We start from the raw sequence: 20892 nt of genomic DNA, 5'->3' as shown, positions 1-20892 counted from the left end.
TCCATTGTGAGACTTGTTACTGTTTTTGGCATATCGAATACGCTACGGGGAGCTCACCAGGCTCTGCCATGCAGGCAGGATAATCTTGGTAGCTTGCTGGGCTCTCCGAGAAGGACGGAGGAATCAAACCCGGGTTGGCCACATGCAAGGTAAATGCCCTACCCGCTGTGCTATCGCTCCACCCCAATCCTAAAGTAACAAAAACTAATTTTGTTCAGAAAAACCAAAAAAAAAATGGCTTTACATGGAAAAAATGGTAAAGCCCACAAAGGAGTAATACACACAAAACACAGAATGTATTTTCTGTGACAGGTAAGAGGCAAAGGAAGATTCAGGAAAGGAATTCTCAGGGACCAAGAAGTTTCATATACTGTTTTATTCATGAGGCTTGCTGGTAGGCCCATAAAGTCTTATCTTTTTTGTCATACCTTACATAGTTTTTATGAATCAACTCAGTATTTTATGTCTATGACAGTGCCACCACCAGGGCTTCAGGGCCCTGCTCATGCTAAAGATATTCTACCACTCGAGCCATATCCCCAGCCCTGCCCTATATATGTCTTTCTGTGACACTGGGAACCAAACCTAGAGTCTCACATATGCAAGTCAAGCTTCTGTTCCTTATAGATTGTAAATATTTTTAGAATTTATTCATTGTTTCTTATTTTTTGTTTTAGGTTTTCTGAGGGTTATTTATACATTTAGGTTCACTTGGGGGCCACACCCAGCAGTGCTCCAGGCTTACCCATGGCTCTGCACTCAGCGATCATTCTGGGCAGGCTCAGGGGACCATATGGGTGCCAGGGCTCAAACTCGATCTGCTGCATGAAGGCAAGCACCTTATGCACTGCACTATGTCACCAGCCCCCTTACTCAATGTTTTATACATTCCTTGGGGATGGGGGTTGTTGTTTTGGGGGAGGCCTAGGGAACATACCCAGCTACTGCCTAGGTCAGCCATATGATCCTCAAGCAAGCACCCTCAACCATCTCTCCAAAGGACTCTGTTTTTTTCCTTTTTAAAAAAGTGGGTTTTATAGATGTAACTTGAATACTACGAAATTCACTCTGTGTAAGTACACAGATTAACAAATTTTAGCTAAGTATGACTCTGTGTTCAGAGGTCACTCCTGGTGGTGCTCAGGGGAACAGATGGCATCAAACAGGGGTGAGCTGCACGCAAGGCAAAAACTTTAAGTGCTATTTCTCCAGTCCTAAAAACAGTTTTGAAATAAACCATGGGGGTCAGAGAGAAATACAGTGCGCAAGGCACTCGTCTGATCTACAGCTGACCCACCTTCAATCCCCAGCACCACATGTGGTACCCTGAGCACCACCAGGAGCGATCCCTGAGCACAAAGTCAGGAGTAAGCACATCTGGGTGTGGTCCCTGGGGGCGGGAAGGGGAGAGGGCAGGGGAAGCAAATGCAAACCAAATGCATGCAGTACAAGCCTAAATTGCTCCTGTCATCTATAAAAGTATAAATGCTAACTCACAGCAAAGATTGAATCTGAGTGACAAAGCTCCGATCACTCGCAGTGGGGCTCTGGGGATCAATCCCAGGTTGGCCCATGAAAGGCAAACCCCCTAGCAGCAGGGAGGTTATCTGCTGCTTGAGCGCCAGGTTAGAGTTTTGGTATCCATTATCAGTCATGCAAGGCAAAAAGTGGACGCAGCCCTGGGAGGGAGAGAGAGATGGCCCATAACCCGGAAAGACCTCTCGGAAAGAAGCTTCCTGGAGTGGCCACCCAGGGGCGGGTGGAAAGCAGGGCAGGGACCAGTCCTTGGACAGCTGCGCAAGGGCACAGGGCCAGGAGCGGGTTGTGCCAGTGACGGCAGTCCACAGAAGCCCCCAGCTCTCCCAGAGCGGTAGCTGTCCTCACCTGGGCACTCCTCGTGCAGAAAATGCCAGAGTCCCACCGTGCCCAGCTGCTGAAGGGCCAGGTCCTGAGTCTGCAGGGCCACAGCCAGGTCCTCACCTCGCACCTCCATCCCCATCGACACCTCATTCACCCTCAGGACCAGCACGGAGACCTGTAAGAGAAGGCGATGAGCGGAGCCCACACGGCCAGCCTGGAGCCCACCCTCTGCACAGAAGGAAGTGGAGCAGCTGACCAGGTAGGGACCGAGGGGGCAGGGAGAGCTGTTGGCCTCTGGTGACCCCAGGCCGGAACTCTCCACAACCGGGCTCCCCTGAGTGCCAGCGCCATCCAGGACATTCGGAAGAGATGCTGGGGGAAGCGACTCGGGACCAGACTCTGCAGGGGAAAGACAAGACAAAAAGGAAGGTTAAAAAATATCTGCTCAAATATAGTCTCTCAAAATAATGCCTTGGTTTGATGCACACCACATAATAAATACATACTAATAAAATAAATACATAATTAATACATAAATAAGATCCATATCAAATTTTGAACATAAATAAACATTTTTGAGACAGAAATTTGACATTAATAATTGTCCCTTTCATATTATGGAGTGTGACATAAGTCAGTCATAAAAATAAAAAAATAGGTGGCCGGAGCTATAGTACAATGGGTAGGGCATTTGCCTTGCACATGGCCTACCTGGGTTCAATCCCCGGCATCCCATTTGGTCCCCCAAGCACTGCCAGGAGTAATTCCTGAGTGCAGAGCCAGGAATAACCCCTGAGCATCACTGGGTGTGACCCAAAAAAGCAAATAAATAATAAATAAATCCTGAGGCCAGAAAGATAGTACAGCAGATAGGATGCTAGCCTTACACATGGCCAACTGGGTTGTAACCCCACATCCCATACGGTCCTGAGCCCAGCCAGGATTCCTCAGTGTAGAGTCAGGAATAAGCCCTGAGCACCTCCAGGTCTGGGCTACAAATAAAAACATATATAAACCATGTATTTTTTTTGTTTTGTTTTGGGATATCTCTCTATTTACCACCTCCCTCTTTTTTACTAACTCTTCCCTGCTAACGGAGTGCCAGCAATCAAACCCAGGTCTGAGGCATGCCCACTGTACTGCATGTCCAAATTTATTTCTTCTTATGACTGACTTATGTTACATTTCACAAGTTTAATTTATACTGCAGCATGAGCCAGAGCTTCTTCCTTTTTAAGACTATTCTATCGTATGTTTACGTGTTACCTGGGTTATGTTTTCCTGGGGTTGTTGGCCCACCCCCACTGCTGGTTCTGTCCTCAGGAGTGACCCCTGGTGGTGCTCAAGGAGTGATCTGCAGTGCCACTAGTCCAAGCAGCAAGGCAAGGAAGAGCCTCTTGTACACTCTCACCAGCCCCAGGAATTGTTGCTCAGTAAGTATAGAGTTTAACTTTTACATGATGAGCTCTGGAAATGAAGAGTATGGATGGCCTCACAATGATCTGAATCTACTTAAAACTACAAAATTATAGTAAAAGGGGGTTAGGATGGAAAGTGTTATGTTATGCTGAAAAATAAAATTTAGTTATTAAAGGCTGGAAGATGGCCCAATGGGCTGGAACATATGCTTTCCGTGCAGGAGACCCAGGGTCAAACCCTGTCACCTCATGGTCCCCTGAACACCAACAGGAGTGGTACCTGAGTGTAGCCCCAAACCCAAAGTGGCACCTGAGTGTAATCTAAACTTCTATAAACCAAAACTTTTAGGGCCAGAGAGGCAGCATGGAATAATGCACAGGCCTTGCATGCATCTGACCTGGATTTAATCAGAATCACAGATCGTCCCCGAGCACGGTCAGGAGGGACGCCTGAGTACATAGCCAGGAGTAACCCTGAGCACCACCTGTGTGGCCCAGAAACCAAAAATAAAGGCAGGGCAGGTATTTGTTTTATTTGTTAATTGTTTCCAACCGTGGCTGAGGGACACAACTGCAGGGTGGACCACTTGCCTTCCATACCTGGGTGTCCATCCCTGGTGTTGCAAAAAGATGAAATCCAATGATGAAATATATAGGGGGAAAGAACCACCAGACAACAAGCACAGGGACACCACTGACACCTGTCACAGAGCTAATCCTCTGGGGCCAGGAACATGCCTCAATGATGAAGTGCATGTGGAGACCTGGGTTTGATTCCAACACCAATGGGGGGAAAAGACGGGGGGATGGGGTCTGTGAGGAGTGGAGAGATAGTCCAGGGGTAAGCCACATGCGTTGCATAAGGCTCACCAGGTTCAAATCCTTGGCACCTCATATGGTTCCCTAAGTATTGTCAGGGGTAACTCCTGAACACAGAGCCAAGAACGTGTGGCTGGGGCCAGAGAGATAGTCTAGCGGGGAGGGCATTTGCCTTGCACACAGACCTGACCTAGGTTTGATCCCCGGCACTCCATGCATCACCATTAGTAATTCCTAAGTGCAGAGTCAGGAGTAAGCCCTGAACATTGCCAGGCCCCCCCAAAAAATCCTCCCAAAAGAAAACAGTGTGGCCCAACCCCCCACCCACAAAAAAAACTAATCCTGGGGCCTGAGCAATAATACAGTGGGAAGGGCACTTGTCTTGCATGTGGCAGACCTAGGTTTGATCCCCGGCATCCCATATGGTCCCCATGCACCACCACCAGGAAGAATTCCTAAGCGCAGAGCCAAGAGTAAGCCCTGACCATCCCCAAGTGTGACCCCAAAACAAACAAACATTAAACCTAATCCTACTACACAGACTATGTGGTGGAACGTGAGCATTCTCTTCTTTGGTCTGTCTCTGAGGTAAAGGTCACACATTAATCAATAACCTAGAAAACGCGGGGAGAAAATCAGAGTCATAAATCCACTCAAACTTTCTTGTTTTGTGAGAACATCGCTTTTATCAGATCTCAGTTCCTTCTACCTCCTGCCGGTCTAAGCAGAGGAAGCAGAACGAATCCTTCCTGGGCTTGTCCAACTTGCCCAGCTGTTTCCACCTACCAGACTCCAAGAGCATCACAAAGCTGTCACTGCCATCACTGTCCACGGAAATCCGGTCTTCAGGGCCACTGCTGTCCAAGGAGCCGCCATCGAAGGACTGCTGAGATACTGTCCTCTTCATGGAAAGGAATCGGAACCGCGCAGCACCGACACTCGCCGGGGGGGCCACCCCCCCTTCCATCTTGGCCACGGGCTCCCTGTCCAAACAGCAAATACCTTAGCAACAAGTCGTTATGCCTCTTCACAAAATCCATCCCTTTTGTGTTTGTTTGTTTTGGGGGCGGGGAGTGGTGCACACCCTGCAATGCTCAGAGGTACTCCTGGCTCAGCACTCGGGAATCATCCCTTGCAGTGCTTGGGAGACCCACTGTCACTGTCCTCCCATTGTTCATCGATTTGCTCGAGCAGGCCCAGTAACGTCTCCATTGTGAGACTTGTTGTTACTGAGTTTGGCATATCGAATACGTCATGGGTAGCTTACCAGGCTTTGCCGTGCGGGCGAGATACTCTCGGTAGCTTGCTGGGCTCTCCGAGAGGGGTGGAAGAATCGAACTCGGGTCGACCAAGTCAGCTGTGTGCAAGGCAAACACCCTACCCACTGTGCTATCGCTCCAGTCTTTGGGGATGGGAATCAAACCCAGGCTGGAAATATGCAAGGCAAGAACCCTACCCGCTATACTATAGCTCTGGCCCAGAATCCCATCCTTTACCATTTAATCTATATTATAAAAATAAACATTAATGTTTCTATTAGTTATATGGGAGCATCCTGTCTTCAACGGCTGATCTTTCTGAATCCCACCTTCTAACACTTCAAACCGCATAAGCAGAGGACAAGACCGTGGCTCAAAGGGCTAGTGAGTGTGCTTTGCATGTAGGAGGTGCGGATTCAATCCCTGGTGCCACATCCTTCCCTAAGCACTGCAGTGTGCCAGGGGTGGTCGCTACGCACCGCAGGGGTAGCCCCCACACCAAACAAGCTGCACAGGCAGCTCTTCGCGTCAACAGTGACTACCAGGGTGCACTCCCACACCCGTTCCGTGCTGCTGAAGGACACCTGAAATGGCCAGATTCTCATCATGGTCAAAGACAAGACAGCGGAGAGGGCATGTCCCTTGCAAGCGTCTACCCAGGCACCGTCCCTAGCACCACACAGGGTCTCCCCCTAGCACCAGCTGGGAGTGATCCCTGAGCAAGGACAGTAGTAAGTCCTGAGCACTCTGGGGGCTCGTCCAAAAACAACCAAAATATTATAGTTGTGCCAAAAGTGATCTGAACAGGGACAACAGAACCCTGAGGGATAGATTCATGGACGACAACAATAACAAAGAAACAGTCACACAGAACGGGGACACCATGCCAGACGCCCATGTGGGCAGGACACAAGCGTTCAGAGCTGACTGGGCTACGGGTTACCGGCTGGAGGGCGCCTGCCAGGCCACCACCCTGCACTGCTGGCCCGCCACTGTTTATGTGCAGACTCTAAGGGACACACGTCACTCGGTTCTTCTCTCCTTCACTGTCCAAGCCCCACCACCCCCACTTGGGGCCACTCAGGAAGGGCAGAACAGGCTCTTGGCCTGACCCCGCTGCTCGTATGACTGATCCAGAGAAAATTTCTTACCTCTGTGAGCCTCAGTTTCCTCATCTGTAAAACGGGGAGTGATATGAGTACTAGCCGGAAAGGGTGACTGTACTCCCCTTATTGGTATTTTAAGTATTAATAGCGCCTGATACACAGGCAAACCTTCCCGGGCCGAGGAGAAGGCTCAGTGGGCTGCTGCACGTGCTCTGCATTTGGTCTTCAGAACCAACCCTCATGCATAACACCAAGAGAGACCGCAAGTATCAAGCCAGTGGTAGCCCCCAGCACCACTGGGTGTAGCCAAAAAATGACACTGAAAAAGAGAGGGAGGTTCAAAGAAACAGCTTAGAGGTTAAAGCACTGGTCTTGTTCGCAACTGACCCTAGTCCGATCCCTGATCCCCAGCAGCGCCATGCGTGACCCCTGAGTACCGAGCGAAGAGTAAGCCCTGAGTATCACCAGGTGTGGCCCTCACAAAGTTTAAAGAAAAAAAAAAGCTTTTCCCGCCTGGGATTCGGAGTACATATTTTGCATGCGTGCCTATTCACACTCCAGCACCCTATGGCCCTCTTGGATGCTGCTGTGTCCTCATATATGAAAGAAAAGAGGAGGAAAGAAAATGCATGTAGTCGATGCTCTCCAGTGCTGCATAAGTCCACCCTTTATCACTCAATTTCCTGCCCAGGCACTCTGTCTGCCAGGTCCTAGGACACCCACAAGCACTGCCTAGAGACCCCAGGAGACAATCCTCTTAGAAGAAATTCCTAAGCACTGGTTTTCTGAACACAGTCCCCAAGTCACAAAGTTCCTGGCACCCCATATGGTCCCCAGAACCTGCCAGGAGTGATCCCTGCGCGCAGAGCCAGGAATATGCCCTGAGCACCACCAGGTGTGGGCCAAAAACAAAAGATAGAGGAAATATCCAGGAACACCTTCTTCCTGAAACTCCCGTTTCTTCAGCAGTAAAACAGAGACACAATCATCTTTATCTACCTCGCCAGGCTGCTGTGGGTCAGTCCCAGGCCATAGAAGAGAGAGCCTGCTGAAAGTCTGTCTGTCATGTCACGCGGGGGGCCAGGCAAGGCTATTTAGGCTCAACATTGTTCGGATAACAGCAAGTCAGGGAGAGAGAGAAACTAACCTGATCCCTAAGAACTAATAAGTGCTGCCTTGAAAACTGCCTAAGAACAGGATTTGTTACACAGAAGAAAGTGAACATTGATGGGATTTTGTGCAATTCTACTATAATGTCTGGCTCTCCCCATCGTAGCATTAAGCAGAATCCTGAAAAGAAATCTCTCAAACTGTTAAGCCTGTATCCTCCATGTAGTCTGAAAATCTCTTCAATGCCCCAAGGGTAGCTCTGGAAAACAGAGATTGGGCCCTCCTGGACAGGCCCTTCTCTCCATCTGCCTACACTCGCTGAAAAGATGCACAAGGGGCAGGAGCTTCAGCTCAGTGCTAGAGTGCTCGCCCTCCCATGTACAAGTCCCTGGGTTCGAGCCTTAGTCCCACCAAAGCGAATAAATAAAATAGAAGCGCACACAGCAAGAAGCCTTGGGGCCAGTGGCGGGAGTTAGGCAGAAGGTGGACAGACGGAAGGAGGCAGTACTCACTTGGCTGGAGGCAGGGACAGCATCTTTTGCATGGTCGAGGTCATTCGATCTCTGCCCAGGCTGAAAGCGTCCCTGGTCATACACACAGCTTCCTTGGTGAGGTCCACTGTGGCATGCAGCGCCTCCTTGGTGGCATCCTTGGTCATGTGAATAGCACTGGACAGCTCTCCCTCTATGTTCTTCAAGGGCACCAGCTCGCCCTGCCCATTCACCGCGCTGTCCCTGGCGCCCAGAGGCTTCGAGGCGGACGGTGAGCCGGACGCTTGGGCTCTGCTCAGTCTCTTGGCATGGAGGGAATCGACGGCCTCGTGGCCCTTCCCTGCAGGCCCCGGTGCAGGACACGCCACGCCCTGCCCTTCCCCGTTGCCGGAGAGCAGCCGGGGCCCGGCAGGGTCCGCGTCGGGCTGTTCCACGCCACCATCCCCGGGAGCCTTGGCAGGGCTGGCCAGGCCCTGCTCGGAGGAGCTGTCCGACTTTGGCTCCCGCTCCTCTGATGGGGACAGCTCGGAATCGATGAGGCTGGTGCTGTCGGAGCCCCCGGAGTCGGCCTCGGCGGCCCCGGGAGCTGGCTGCATGAGTAGCGCCACCTCAGCACTGGGGAAGAGGACCCCGATGCACGCGGTCCGGTCCCGCAGGCCAGCCCCGGTCAGGGCCTCCGTGTCCCGGGCGAGCTGCTCCTGCAGGCCCTGCAGCACCTCCCTGAGGCGGAGCAGCGCCAGGTACTGGTAGTGGTCAAGCCTCACGCACACGCGTGCCGGGGAGTGGACGAGCACGTGGACGTCTGCCGCGTCCTCCAGCTCCGTCAGGGGCCCTCTGCTGTCGGCCCTGCTGCTGGCCTCTTCCAAAACCTTCATGACCTCAGTCAGGCCTGATAAGCTTTTCAAGTCCTGCTCGGTCTTTGACCGCTGGTGAGGCACCGTGTCCCCAGTGAGGGTCTCGGAGGGGCTGGGGCCGCCAAAGCTCGCTGAAGGCTTCAGCCTCCCTTCTGTGGCCAGAAGGCGCTTCCGGGCCTGGGCCTGCTGCCAACGGAAGGGCAGGCAGGCCCAGATGGACAAGGGGAAAGGAGCAACAAAATTCAAGGCGTGACCTTCGAATTTCTCCGTTCCTTCAAAATCCAAAGAGATCTTGGTGAAGTGGATGGCCCAGAGGTCCTGGGAAGCCTGGGGCCTCTGAGGAGGAAGGGCGCCGGGCTGGGGGAGGCGGGCGTCCATCTGGAAGGCGTGGTGCAGAAACAGCATGTGCAGGAGGCCAAAGGCACCGGGTGCCTTGGGGAAGTGGACAGAGCTGGAATGGAAGAATTCAGAAGCCGCGAAAGCCCGGAAGAGACTCTGGAGGTCGGAAGCGCTACAGTGGGGAGCATGGCGGGTATTGGTGGCGGTCAGGCCTGACACAGAGAAGGCAAGGGCCTGCGGCCGGTGCGGCGCTGCCCGCTCTCTCTTCTCCAGGGGGAAGCTCACCTTGAGAGGAAAAGAAACCCAATTCAGAATGGCCATTGAGGGGCTGGAGAGATAGCACAGCGGGTAGGGCATTTGCCTTGCACGCGGCCAATCCGGGTTTGATTCCCAGCATCCCATATGGTCCCCTGAGCACCACCAGGAGTAACTCCTGAGTGCAGAGCCAGGAGTAACCCCTGTGCATCGCCAGGTATGACCCAAAAAGAAAAAAAAAAAAAAAGAAAAAAAACCAGAACGGCCATCGAGTCTCTCCAGAGCCTCCACACATGAGAGGCCACTCAGGATCTGCTTTTCTTACTTCTCTCAGGAAGAAAGAGCCGAACCCTGGGTGACAGCCATAGGAGGACACGGGGTCCTCTCTCACCTACCTTCAAGCAGAAGGCATCCAGCCGGATGTCCAGGTGTTCGTCTTTCTGCCTCGAATCCTCCAGCTTGTAGATAGCTTTGAACTGCTCCAAGCTGCGGTATAAATCCAGGCAGAAGAGGTTTCCCCAAAGCAAGCTGACAGGATCCATGGTGAACGTGAGACTATTTAACTGAATGTAGAGATTGGGACAGGGAACTGGAAAGGAGAAGGGGGGAAAGAAACTCCATATACCAAAATGGTATCTTCAACTCTCAACTGTTAATATTCATGTTGTTATCAAGAAAGCAAAGGTAGGGGGCCGGAGCAATAGTACAGCGGGGTGGGTACTTGCCTTGAATTCGGCCGGCCTGGGTTCGATCCCTGGCACCGCCAGGACTAATTCCTGAGTGCAGAGCCAGGAGTAACCCCTGAGCACTGGTGGGTGTGGCTCACCCTCATGCCCCCCAAAAAAGAAAGAAATAGGACTGGGGAGATAGCCTAGAGGACTGCAGGCTTTGTGTGCAGAATCCCTTGTGTCCTCCCTGGCACTTCCATGGTCCCTTGAGCACTTCCATGAGCACTGAGCCAGGAGTAGCACCCGAGCACCCCTGGGTGCTACCTTCAGTAGCACAAATTTTTTTTAAAAATAATAATTAAAGCTATAAGGCAGAGATTTACACAAGATAGAGACTTTTAACAGAAGTCTGCCAAAACTAAATCACACACCTAAAGCTCCTAAAACGACAAATGAGAACACTGGAAACGGCCCCTGGGTCCCACAATGCAGAGCATGACCTAAACGGTGAGCGGGGACACCCTCCCAGCTTACCTGGAAGCTCCTGATTATCCGGGAAGTAATATTCTGTGAACTCAATATGGACGGCGGAGACCTGAGTGGGTGTGTCGCGAGGTTTCCGGCTGCAGGAAAGGAGTGTGGACGGCTTCTTGCTGGGCTGCCCCGCTGTGGAGACCTATGCAACCACCAGTCCCTGTTAGCATCTACAAAGAAGCGCCCGGAGAAGAACTTCTCTGAGGAAAGAAAACCCCTCTGAGAGAAGCTGCCTGTCCCTTCCCCACCCGTCGGCCTGGGTCCAGGAGCCTCACCTGGTGGATGTCCAGGTCATCGACTCGGATGACCAGACAGCTCGAGCGTAAACGATTCCATGCCGGGGGCCCAAAGGCAGGTTGCTGGCCCTGAGAGGGCCTTCTCTCCAAGGGGTTCTTGCGAGGACTGGAGAAAGAATCTAAATAAAAATTAGATGGTGGGAAAGATGGCCGCATACTCACGTCTCAAGCACGAGGAACAGAATTTGGAGTAAAGATCGCACAAACACTAACACGGAACCTATCAACTGGACTCTCCCCAGGGTCCAGGTCATGGCCAGTGACTAGAGGGCAGGGCAGCTCTCTCCCTAGTACACCTGCCTAAGGATCAAGAGGACTTTGCTGAGAGGCTGCTGCTGCTTCTGCATGGGGTGAAGCTGGAATAATCAGCCAGGACCAAGCCTAGCCAAGGCATTATCGCCCCTGACCAGAACTGAGCCTAGCCATTCAGGGTGTTATCGCCCCTGACCAGGACCAAGTCTAGCCACTGCAGGACATTAAGGACCAAGTCTAGACACAGCCGGGCATTATCACTTCTGACCAGAACCTAGTCTAGTCATTGCAGGAGGTTATCATCCCTGACAATACCGAGTCCAGCCACTCAGGGCATTATCGCCCCTGACCAGGACCGAGTCTAGCTACTCAGGGTGTTATCCCCCCTGACTAGGACCGAGTCCAGCCACTCAGGGTGTTATCGCCCCTGACCAGGACCAAATGCAGTCACTCAGGGCGTTACCGCCCCTGACCAGGACCGAATCTAGCCATTCAGGGTGTTATCACCCCTGACCAGGACAGAATCTAGTCACTGCAGTGTGTTATCGCCCCTGACCCAGCAAGTGGCGGCCAGGTAGCAGGGTCCTCCACCTGCTCACCCCCCACCTGCTTTCTTCCGGAACGGAGAGTCCACGCCCAGGTGCCAGAGCGGTTTCAGACCCGTCTCCTCGTGCCACTTCTCCATTTTCCTTTGAAATTCTGTCACCAGCTTCTCGGCCCACTGCTCCCGGGTCTCCATGGCCCCACAGTACCGCACCCAGTGCGTGCAGCTATCACCTGCAGGCACAAGAAGCACTTAGTCTGGATCAAGATTCTTTTTGGAAAATTTTCACTTAATTAGTTGAGTTTCAGGCACATGATATTCTTTTTTTTTTTCATTTTAAAATAATTTTTTTTAATTTTTATTAGTGAAATACCATGAGGTACAGTTGTAGACTTACAAATTTTTCTACTTGGGTTTCAGTTATACAATGATCAAATACCCATCCCTCCACCAGTGCCCATTTTCCACCACCAAGGGTCCCAGTATCCCTCCCACCCCCCATCCCCCCCAGCCCACCCTGCCTCTGTGGCAGGGCACTCCCTTTTGTTCTCTCTTTCTCCTTTTGGATGTTGTGGTTTGCAAGAGAGGCAATGGGTGGCAATCATGTTTGGTCTATAGTCTACTTTCAGCATGCTTCTCCCATCCTGGGAGGATCCTCCCAACACCCTTTATTTGGTGCTCCCTTCTCTATCTGAGCTGCCTTTTACCCTAGCATATGTGGCTGGCCTCCAAGCCATGGAGCAAAATTCCTGGTACTAATCTCAGGCACTTTTGGGTGTTAGTCTCCTATGTTATTACTTTATGTTCCCCAGATGAATGCAATCTTTCTATGTCTGTCCCTCTTTCTGACTCATTTCGCTTAGCATGATACTTTTCATGTAGTACCACTTGTATGTAAATTTCATGACTTCATCCTTTCTAACAGCTACATAGTACTCCATTGTGTAGATGTACCAAAGTTTCTTTAACCAGTCATCTGTTCTCGGGCACTCAGGTTTTTTCCAGATTCTAGCTATTGTAAACAGAGGCACATGATATTCTGACACCAATCCCACCACCAATGTCAGCTTCATTCTACCAGTGTCCCTATGTCCCGTCCTGTCCCATCCTGTCCCGTCCCCCACTGCCGCCTACCACCATGACAGGCACATTTCAACGTTTGGCACCTGCAGTTTCTATCTCATATTTTCAGTTTTGTTGAGTGTGTGCTTTGGGTAGGTGGCTAGACTACTCTCCCATATCATCAGTACAACAGAGGCCCCAACTCCTGTTCCCCCATCATGTGGCTGTCCTGGCATCACTCAGCATGACATCTTCCGGTTCCAACTGGGTTGCAGCAAACTGCACGAGAATCTCAGTCCTTGCAGCTGTACAGTATTCCAATGTATATATAGACATCTTCACAATCCACTCATTCGCCATGGGATACCTAGGCTGGTTCTGCACTAAGTGCTATGAATCATAAGTGTGAAAATGTCCTTTTGAATGAAAAAAAAATTTGTCCTGGGGGTAGATACTCAGATGGAACTGCCGGGTCATGTGGTAGCTCAAGCCTTAGTTCACTGAGGACTCTCCATACTGTTTTCCACAGGGGTTGAAGAGACAATATTGCCACCAGCAGTGGACGACGGTTCCTTTTTCAACACATTCCCAAAAATACAGAACTGTTCCCGGTATTTCTGATATGTGCTGATCTCACTGGTGTGAGATGGCATCTCACTATCATCTTGATTTGGATTTCCCTAATGATAAGTGATACTGAGGACTTTTTCATGTGCCTCTGGCCATCCACCTGTCTTCCTCTGAGAAATGTCTGTTCATTTGCTCTTCCCATTTTTTGATGGGTTTCAGATTTTTCTGTTATTGATCTTTGTAAATATTTTATATATCCTGGCTATCAATCCTTTATCTGATGTAAATGAATGCAAATATTTTTTCCCATTTAGTTAGCTGTCTTTTAGTTTTAGCCTCTGTTTTTTTTTTTGTTTGTTTGTTTTTGTTTTTTGGTTTTGTTTTTTTTTTTCCATGTAGAAGCTCTTTAACTTGATATAGTCCAATTTCTTTATTTTTTGTTTTTGTTGCCTTTGCCAGTGGAATCATATTATTGAAGATAACTTGGGAGGTCCAAATCTTGGAGCATTCTGCCTATATTTTCCTCAACGTACCACTTCAGTTTCCAGTCAGATCTCTTGATCCATTTTATTTTATTTTATTTTTATTTTTTGCTTTTTGGATCACACCCGGCGATGCTCAGAGGTTACTCCTGGCTCTGCACTCAGGAATCACTCCTGGCGGTACTCAGGGGACCATACGGGATGCTGGGATTCGAACCCGGGTCTGCCACATGCAAGGCAAATGCCCTACCCGCTGTGCTATCACTCCAGCCCCTCTTAATCCATTTTAAATTGACTTTTGCGTTAAGGTGTGAGATATGGATAAGATACAATATTCTTCCCACGAGTATAGTCCTAGTTCAGATTCTGATCCCTTATCCCCACCCAGAATTCTCTGGAACAAATAAAAACCATCAGCAAGCAGATTCTTCTGGGGCTTCCCTGGAAAAGCAGGTGCCCGTGGCTGCCATCTCTGGCTGAAGAAGACTAGAGTCCCTAAAGTAGTGAAAGTGGAGGGACAGAGGCGACGGACTGCCGGAAAGGCAGGCGGGCAGGGACGAGCCCAGGAGTCGGCAGTCAGCTGCCTCCACCCAGAATTCGCCTACCTGCCCAGTGGAAGGGGTAATAGTCGAAGGCCATCTTGCGGAAGGTAAGCTGCATAGCACCCCCCATGAGTCTGTTCGCAGAGACACCTAAAAAAGACAATAAAGATGGTGCTGGAGTGACAGTACAGTGGGTTGGGCACTTGCCTGCACATGGACAACCTGGGTTCAATCCCTGGAGCCATAGATGGTGTCGGTGTTCAAGGATCACTCCTGGCGGGGCTCGGGGGACCACATGAGGTCCCAGCAATTGAACCCGGGTCAGCACATGCAAGTCAAGTACAGCGCAAACCCACTGGACTATCCCTCGACATCCATATTTTTTTTGTCTTAGGGGCGATTTGGTTGCACCTTAAAGGTGACAGTGCTGCCTTCCCCCCTGCCCTAGCTCACCCCACCCCCAAATGGCCACAGTGGGGCAGGGGCCCACTGAAGGCCACGGCGGGCTGTGGGCAGGCTGTGCCCGTGTGGTACCTGGCTCCCGGGACTGGCTGTCGTCACAGACGTGCAGGTCCAGGCGGGAGATGAGCAGGTGGTAGGAGGACTCCTTCACGTCGAATTTCTCAAAATACTGGCTCAGGCGGTTACTGCTGCTGCTGCCGCCCTGGCTGGCACCAAATGCCTGTGCCCAGGACTGCTGGGCACTGGGGGCAGGAGGGGTGATCTACAAGCAATAGAGAGAAAAACAATACAGGACCCTGAGAGACTCTGTCACAGGCTTTCTCCAGCTAGGACATCCAGCTCGTAGCAGGTTGCTCCTTCCCTCTCAAAACTGTCCACCCGTCTGCCTACCTACTGTTCCACACACCAAAATTTTTGGGTACAATCAGCATCGTTAAGTATCAAAGTAGCATCCTGTAGTCTGAAGGAGGCCTCCAGCTCTTGCCCCACAAGACTTAGTCAAATGATGCTCCAACACCTCCTCCAGGCAGTCTCCCTAAAGTGCCCTCTTTGAGAAAGGAGAGTCAGGTGTTCTTGCTCTCATGGCAGGGTGCTCACTTTTACAGCAGTGCCAATCACATCACATCACATAACCTGCTCATAGTGCGTACTTCAAAAGAGCAAAGGTTCCATGGGCAGGAGTATTCCTGCAGTAGCCAGCACTTGTAGGGAAGGGGGAGAGGGGATTCAAAGAAGCTACATGAAAGTCCCAACTTCACCAAGTAGGTGTCAGCCTGGTCCGAGGGACACTGCCTCTGACCTGCACGGGCTCGGGGGCCATACTCTTCCTCTGCTGGGCTGACTTCTCCATGGCCTCACTCAGTGACTCTGCATACTTCATCATGGCCTTCAGCTGCGAGTCCGTCAGCACCCACAGCAGGTCGTCCAGCAGGAACATCAGCTTGGAGGCCGTGACATTGCAGTCTTTGGTCTAAAGAACCACAGAGAGGAGACAGTTGAGCCTCTGAGAAGGCCCCAATGCCTCCCAGTAGTCACGGCCTGCTCCATGTCCAAGCTGGCTTACTCCCAGCAAGTGAAAGCAAAGCATCAAACACTTTTCAGGGGCCAGAGCAACAGTACAGCGGGTAAGGCATTTGCCTTACAGACAGCCTATCCGGGTTCAGATTCAATCCCCGGCATCCCATATGGTCCCCCAAGCACTGCCAGGAATAATTCCTGAGCGCAGAGCCAGGAGTAACCCCGGAGCATCATTGGGTCTGGCCCCAAACCAAAATAAATAAATAACATAAAACACTTTGCAGAATCAATTCCCTGCAAAACTACCAACAAGTTCCTATTTTTTTTTAATGTAGGAGTACTGAAACCAGTTCTATCATAAAAAAAAAAAAAAAAAAAAAAACAGCAGCAGTCAACTGTCTGTCCTGAAACCAGACAAACTGGGACAAACTGGGGTTCTCAAGCTAACGGGATGGCTCAAGGGCCAGAGAGAGTACATGCTTGACGTGTGAAGAGCCTGGACTCAGTCCCCAGCACATGGTCCCTGGAGCAACAGCAGCTGCAAGCCCCAAGCACCAAGCCAGGAATAGCCCCTGAGTACCACTCCACAGGATACAGCCCCCAGAACAGAACAAAGACTCGGGGTCCTCAAAACCACGGTGACAGAATGGGAGACAGTTTTCCGAGGAGTCACCATGCCACACTGGACTCTAGCTCTCCCCCTGCCGCCACCACTTGTGCAACTGCCTGCACATGCTGGCAGGGGATGCCCTCGCACGGGACCATCTGTGAGAACAGGAGACAGCTGCCAGCACGCAGATAGTGCAGACTCACTCTCCTCTTGAGGGCTATCTGGATCCGGCCTTGGTTGGTGATCAGCCTCAACGGAGTTGTGACTGGGTCCTGATCCCCATTGTCTGTGGCATCTGCCTCAATCCGAAGTGTCTGCCAAGTTATTTCCTTAAAGGTTAAAACCTGAATGGGAAAAGAGAACTCCCTCAGTTCTGTGGGTGCCACGAACCAGGTGGCAGGAAGTCCCAGGGCCAAGACCCGCATGGTGAGACACAAGGCGCCCCAGCTGAGACCGGACCCACGAAGGCCAGTGGGCAGCAGGGAGCGAGACTATTGGGCAGAGGGATGCCTGCGCTCTAGGAAAGGGACACGGGGGTGGGGCAGCGGGAGGCTCTCAGCAGGAGTGTGACCTGGTAAGGGCCACTGTAGGCGGGCCCCAGGTCTCGGCTCTCAGTCACCTCTCCGCGGCGGGGCTCCGTGATTCGGGTGAGGCGGAGGTCACTCTGCTGCCAGTGGGGGTTGACGCTGTAGCCCTGGAGCTGCCACAGTTCGAAAGACGCGTGGAAGGCCTTGGAGTGGATCTTGATGGTGATGGAGTTGACCACGATGAACATGCCCTCCACCACCTTCTCAGCAAAGCCATACTCACTACAACAAACAAGGACGGAGAATGATGGGCATCATGCTGGACCGCGCTGCCGTTACACTGGAAGACGGGAAGCAAGGTGGAGGGCAGTGCCAGCTCTCTCTGGGTGCTAGAATCACGGCTGAACTTCTTTTATCCTCTCCTGTCTTGAACTTTTTTTGAACTTCTAAAATTTTAAGGGGTGATTAGCACTCTTTACTGTAGCACTATTTATTACGTTTTGGGGTTAGTTTTTTTGAGGCTTTGTTTGTTTGTTTGTTTGGTATTTGGGCCACACCTGGTGATGTTCAGAATTTACTGCTGCCTCTACACTCAGGAATCACCATATGGCAGTGCTCAGGGAACCATACGGAATGCTGGGAATCAAACCTGGGTTGGCTGCATGCGAATCAAGTGCCCTAATTGCTATACTATTGCTCCTTGGGGGTATGGTGCCGCCAGCAGGTCAATTTGTACCTGTGAGGTGAGTGCACCAGCAGCCTAATGGCGCCTTCAGACTTCCAGATACCCCAAAATTGCTGCTGTGCCTTTGGCCAGACCCCAAAAACTTGGGGCAAAGTTTACCAAGAAAGTAAACGGCCAAAAGTTAGGTATGTGGGAAACACACCCACAAACCACCTCCGGCTCAGCTATATAATTGGAGGCAAGGCCTCTCTGGTTCCTGATTGAACTGCTTAATGGCTATGATCCCAGAGACTCAGAAACAAATCTTGAAACCCAGCGGCTTTTGGCAGAAATGCATCCAGTCCCTGCAGTAGGTTACCGTGCTGGGCCAACACAGATGGAAATGGGTTTCGTGCCTTGGCCTGTTCCCCCTGGCGGCCCAGTGGCCACCATCCTTTAGAGGCCACTGAACAGTCAGGTTTGGGCCCGCAGTGACGAGACACGCAGGGCCTCACGGGATGGGGGTGGAGCCGGTCCTGTCCTCCCCACCCCAATGAGACCCCAAGTCATTACCCACGAACGGCCTCTCTGATCAAGCTGCTTAATGGCCATGATCCCAGAGACTCAGAAACAAATCTCGAAACCCAGCGGCTTTGGGCAGAAATGTGTCCGGACCCCACAGTAGGTTACTGTCGCCAGGCCACCCCAGGGGGGAAAGGGTGCTATCCCTCCACCTGCTCCCCCTTGGTGGCTCGGTGGCCACCATCCTCCAGAGGCCACTGGACTGTCAGGCTTTGGCCTGCAGTGATGAGACATGTTGGGCCTCATGGGATGGGGGTGGAGTCGGTCCTGTCCTCCCCACCCCAACGAGACCCCAAGTCATCACCCACAAACGGCCTTTCTGACTCCTGATCAAGCTGCTTAACGGCCATGATCCCAGAGGCTCAGGAGCAAATCTTGGAACCCAGCATGTTTTGGCAGAAATCCCTCCAGATTTAAGTGTTAAAATTTTGGAATTTCAAAATCACGCGGCCACTACTGCAGCCACACAACATCATATGTTATTCATAACCAGCAATAGAAAACAAATTTGCCTTTTCAGCAGATCTGAGTGTTGGGGTAAAATCTCAAATAATAATGGTGGATCTGGTGTCAAAATATTGAATGTGTTCAAAGTAGAGAGAGAGTAATGTGAAAATCATCTGCTCCGGGTAGGAGGAGGGTGTGGGATGGGGGTATACTGGGGTTGTTGGGGGTGGAGAATGGGCACTGGTGAAGGTACGGGTGTTTCATTGTATGACAGAGACTTAGACCCGAAAGCTTTGTAACTGCTCTCATGGTGATTCAATAAATAAAATTATAAAAAAATGAAAAAAAAAGGTAAGGTGGAGTTCATGCACAATTCAATCAGTAATCAGTGGCTGAATAAATAGCAGTACTCCTACATATAAATAAATAAATAAATAACTGCTATACTATTGCTCCAGCTCCTGACTGGCACTTATTTAAGTGGGATTTTTTTTTCTTAAAGCATAGACTAAGAGAGTTGATCTGGAAACAATCTCCTACAAAGAGGAATATATTTTAAAACATTTATATAGTCAACATGCTATATAATTAAATATTAAGATGCTGTCTTCAAGGAGAGGTATGACTACAGAAAGAAAATACTATTTTTCCATAAAATATTCAAAAATACTGGATCTTCTGCAAAGGTGGTAGGAAAAAAGAAGTACAGCTAGATAAACAAGTCCAGATTTAACACAGTGGAACAGAGTCAAGAAGAGTTCTGAGGTCCGACATACTGTCCAGGGTGAAGGTGCTTGCCTTGCATGAAGCCGACCCTTTGTTTCATCCCTGTACCACAAGTCCCTGAGCTCTGACAGGAACAGCCCTGTAAGTAGCCCTGGAACACTGCTAGCTACAGCTCAAAGACACCCTTCTTCCAAAAAAGAAAATAGGGCCAGAGCTATAGTACAGCAAGGAAGGCATTTGCCTTGCATGTAGCCAACCTGGATTCGATCCTTGACATCCCATAAGGTCATCTGGACATACCAGGAGTGTTCCTGAGCACAGAGCCAGGATTAAGTTCTGAGCATCACTGAGTGTAGCCCAACAACCAAAAGGGGAAGGAGAGGGTGAGGGAGAGGGACAGGGACAGGGACAGGGAGAGGGACAAAGAGAGGGACAGGGACAGGGACAGGGAGAGGGACAAAGAGAGGGACAGGGAGAGGGACAGGGAAAATAGAGAGAGAGAGAGAGAGAGAGAGAGAGAGAGAGAGAGAGAGAGAGAGAGAGAGAGAGAGAACAGTTCCAACCATAGCTGCATTTCCCCAGTGAGGTTTAGAGAGCAAAGGGAAAAAATAAAGGCCAACCTGAAGTCCTTCATTATGTGGAAAACAGAGAGATTCAGACGTGAAGATGGAACCAGTGCTAGTTACAAAAGATAGCACCTGGGCACTGAAGCCAGGGCTCAGGGATGGAGCACACACTCCGAATAATTTGTTGAATTTGATCAGCACCACAGGGTTCCCTGAGAACCACTGGGTGTGATCTCCCCAAAAAACAACAAAGCCAACCAGAGCCCAGGGACAGCTCCTGGGTGGAGCACTTGCCCTGCAAACCTGAAGTCATGAGTTCAAATCCACGCACCACCCCAACAAGCTGAGCATAAGCCCTATAGCACTTCCATTCAGCTGCCAGGTTGGGGAAAGAGGGTGTGTGAGAGAGACCTCCCCAATAAGCCTGTGTGAGAACACTAGAGCCAAGTGTGCAGACCCCAGACCACAGCAATGACTAGAGGGAAAGTCCCCACGCCCTGCCAGGAGTGATCCCTGAGTGCAGAGCCAGGAACAGGCCCTAAGCACCACCAGATGTGGGCCACATCCCCCTTGCCCCGCCCAAAACAAATCCTGGAAACAACAAACCAAAAAGAACAAATGTTTCTGTCATTTATATCACAAAGGACTAATATCTCTAAAACATGGAGAATTTTTTAACTGAAAATAATAAACAGTAGCTCAGTGAAAACAGGACAAAGTATGAATAGTTCATAGTAAAATACAAGTTGCCATTAAACATAAAATTATATTTAACCACATAACAACACCAAGTCGGCTGATTTCTGGCAAAGAGAACAGTACAGCCAGGA

At 50.7% G+C, this 20892-nt stretch overlaps 1 protein-coding gene across 2 annotated transcripts in view; it reads right to left on the bottom strand.

Annotated features, from left to right (window-relative positions):
- BLTP3A (bridge-like lipid transfer protein family member 3A) overlaps positions 1–20892 on the bottom strand; it is a 60619-nt gene that overhangs the window by 9657 nt on the left and 30070 nt on the right. For both annotated transcript variants that reach the window (XM_056132286.1, XM_056132287.1), the window contains exons 5-17: positions 17170–17359; positions 16754–16894; positions 15723–15893; positions 14996–15185; positions 14525–14611; positions 11868–12038; positions 10989–11128; positions 10714–10855; positions 9907–10100; positions 8085–9541; positions 4884–5080; positions 2117–2259; positions 1885–2035 (exon numbers count right to left, since the gene is read on the bottom strand). In XM_056132286.1, coding sequence (XP_055988261.1) covers positions 1885–2035; positions 2117–2259; positions 4884–5080; positions 8085–9541; positions 9907–10100; positions 10714–10855; positions 10989–11128; positions 11868–12038; positions 14525–14611; positions 14996–15185; positions 15723–15893; positions 16754–16894; positions 17170–17359 — 3374 coding nt within the window. The remainder of the gene's footprint in view (positions 1–1884; positions 2036–2116; positions 2260–4883; positions 5081–8084; positions 9542–9906; positions 10101–10713; positions 10856–10988; positions 11129–11867; positions 12039–14524; positions 14612–14995; positions 15186–15722; positions 15894–16753; positions 16895–17169; positions 17360–20892) is intronic.

This window comes from Sorex fumeus, unplaced genomic scaffold (assembly GCF_029834395.1).
Source record: "Sorex fumeus unplaced genomic scaffold, SorFum_2.1 ptg000094l, whole genome shotgun sequence".
Classification (NCBI taxonomy): domain Eukaryota; kingdom Metazoa; phylum Chordata; class Mammalia; order Eulipotyphla; family Soricidae; genus Sorex; species Sorex fumeus.
The sequence above is the reverse complement of the archived record's forward strand: the minus strand, read 5'-3'. Positions and strand labels throughout refer to the sequence as shown.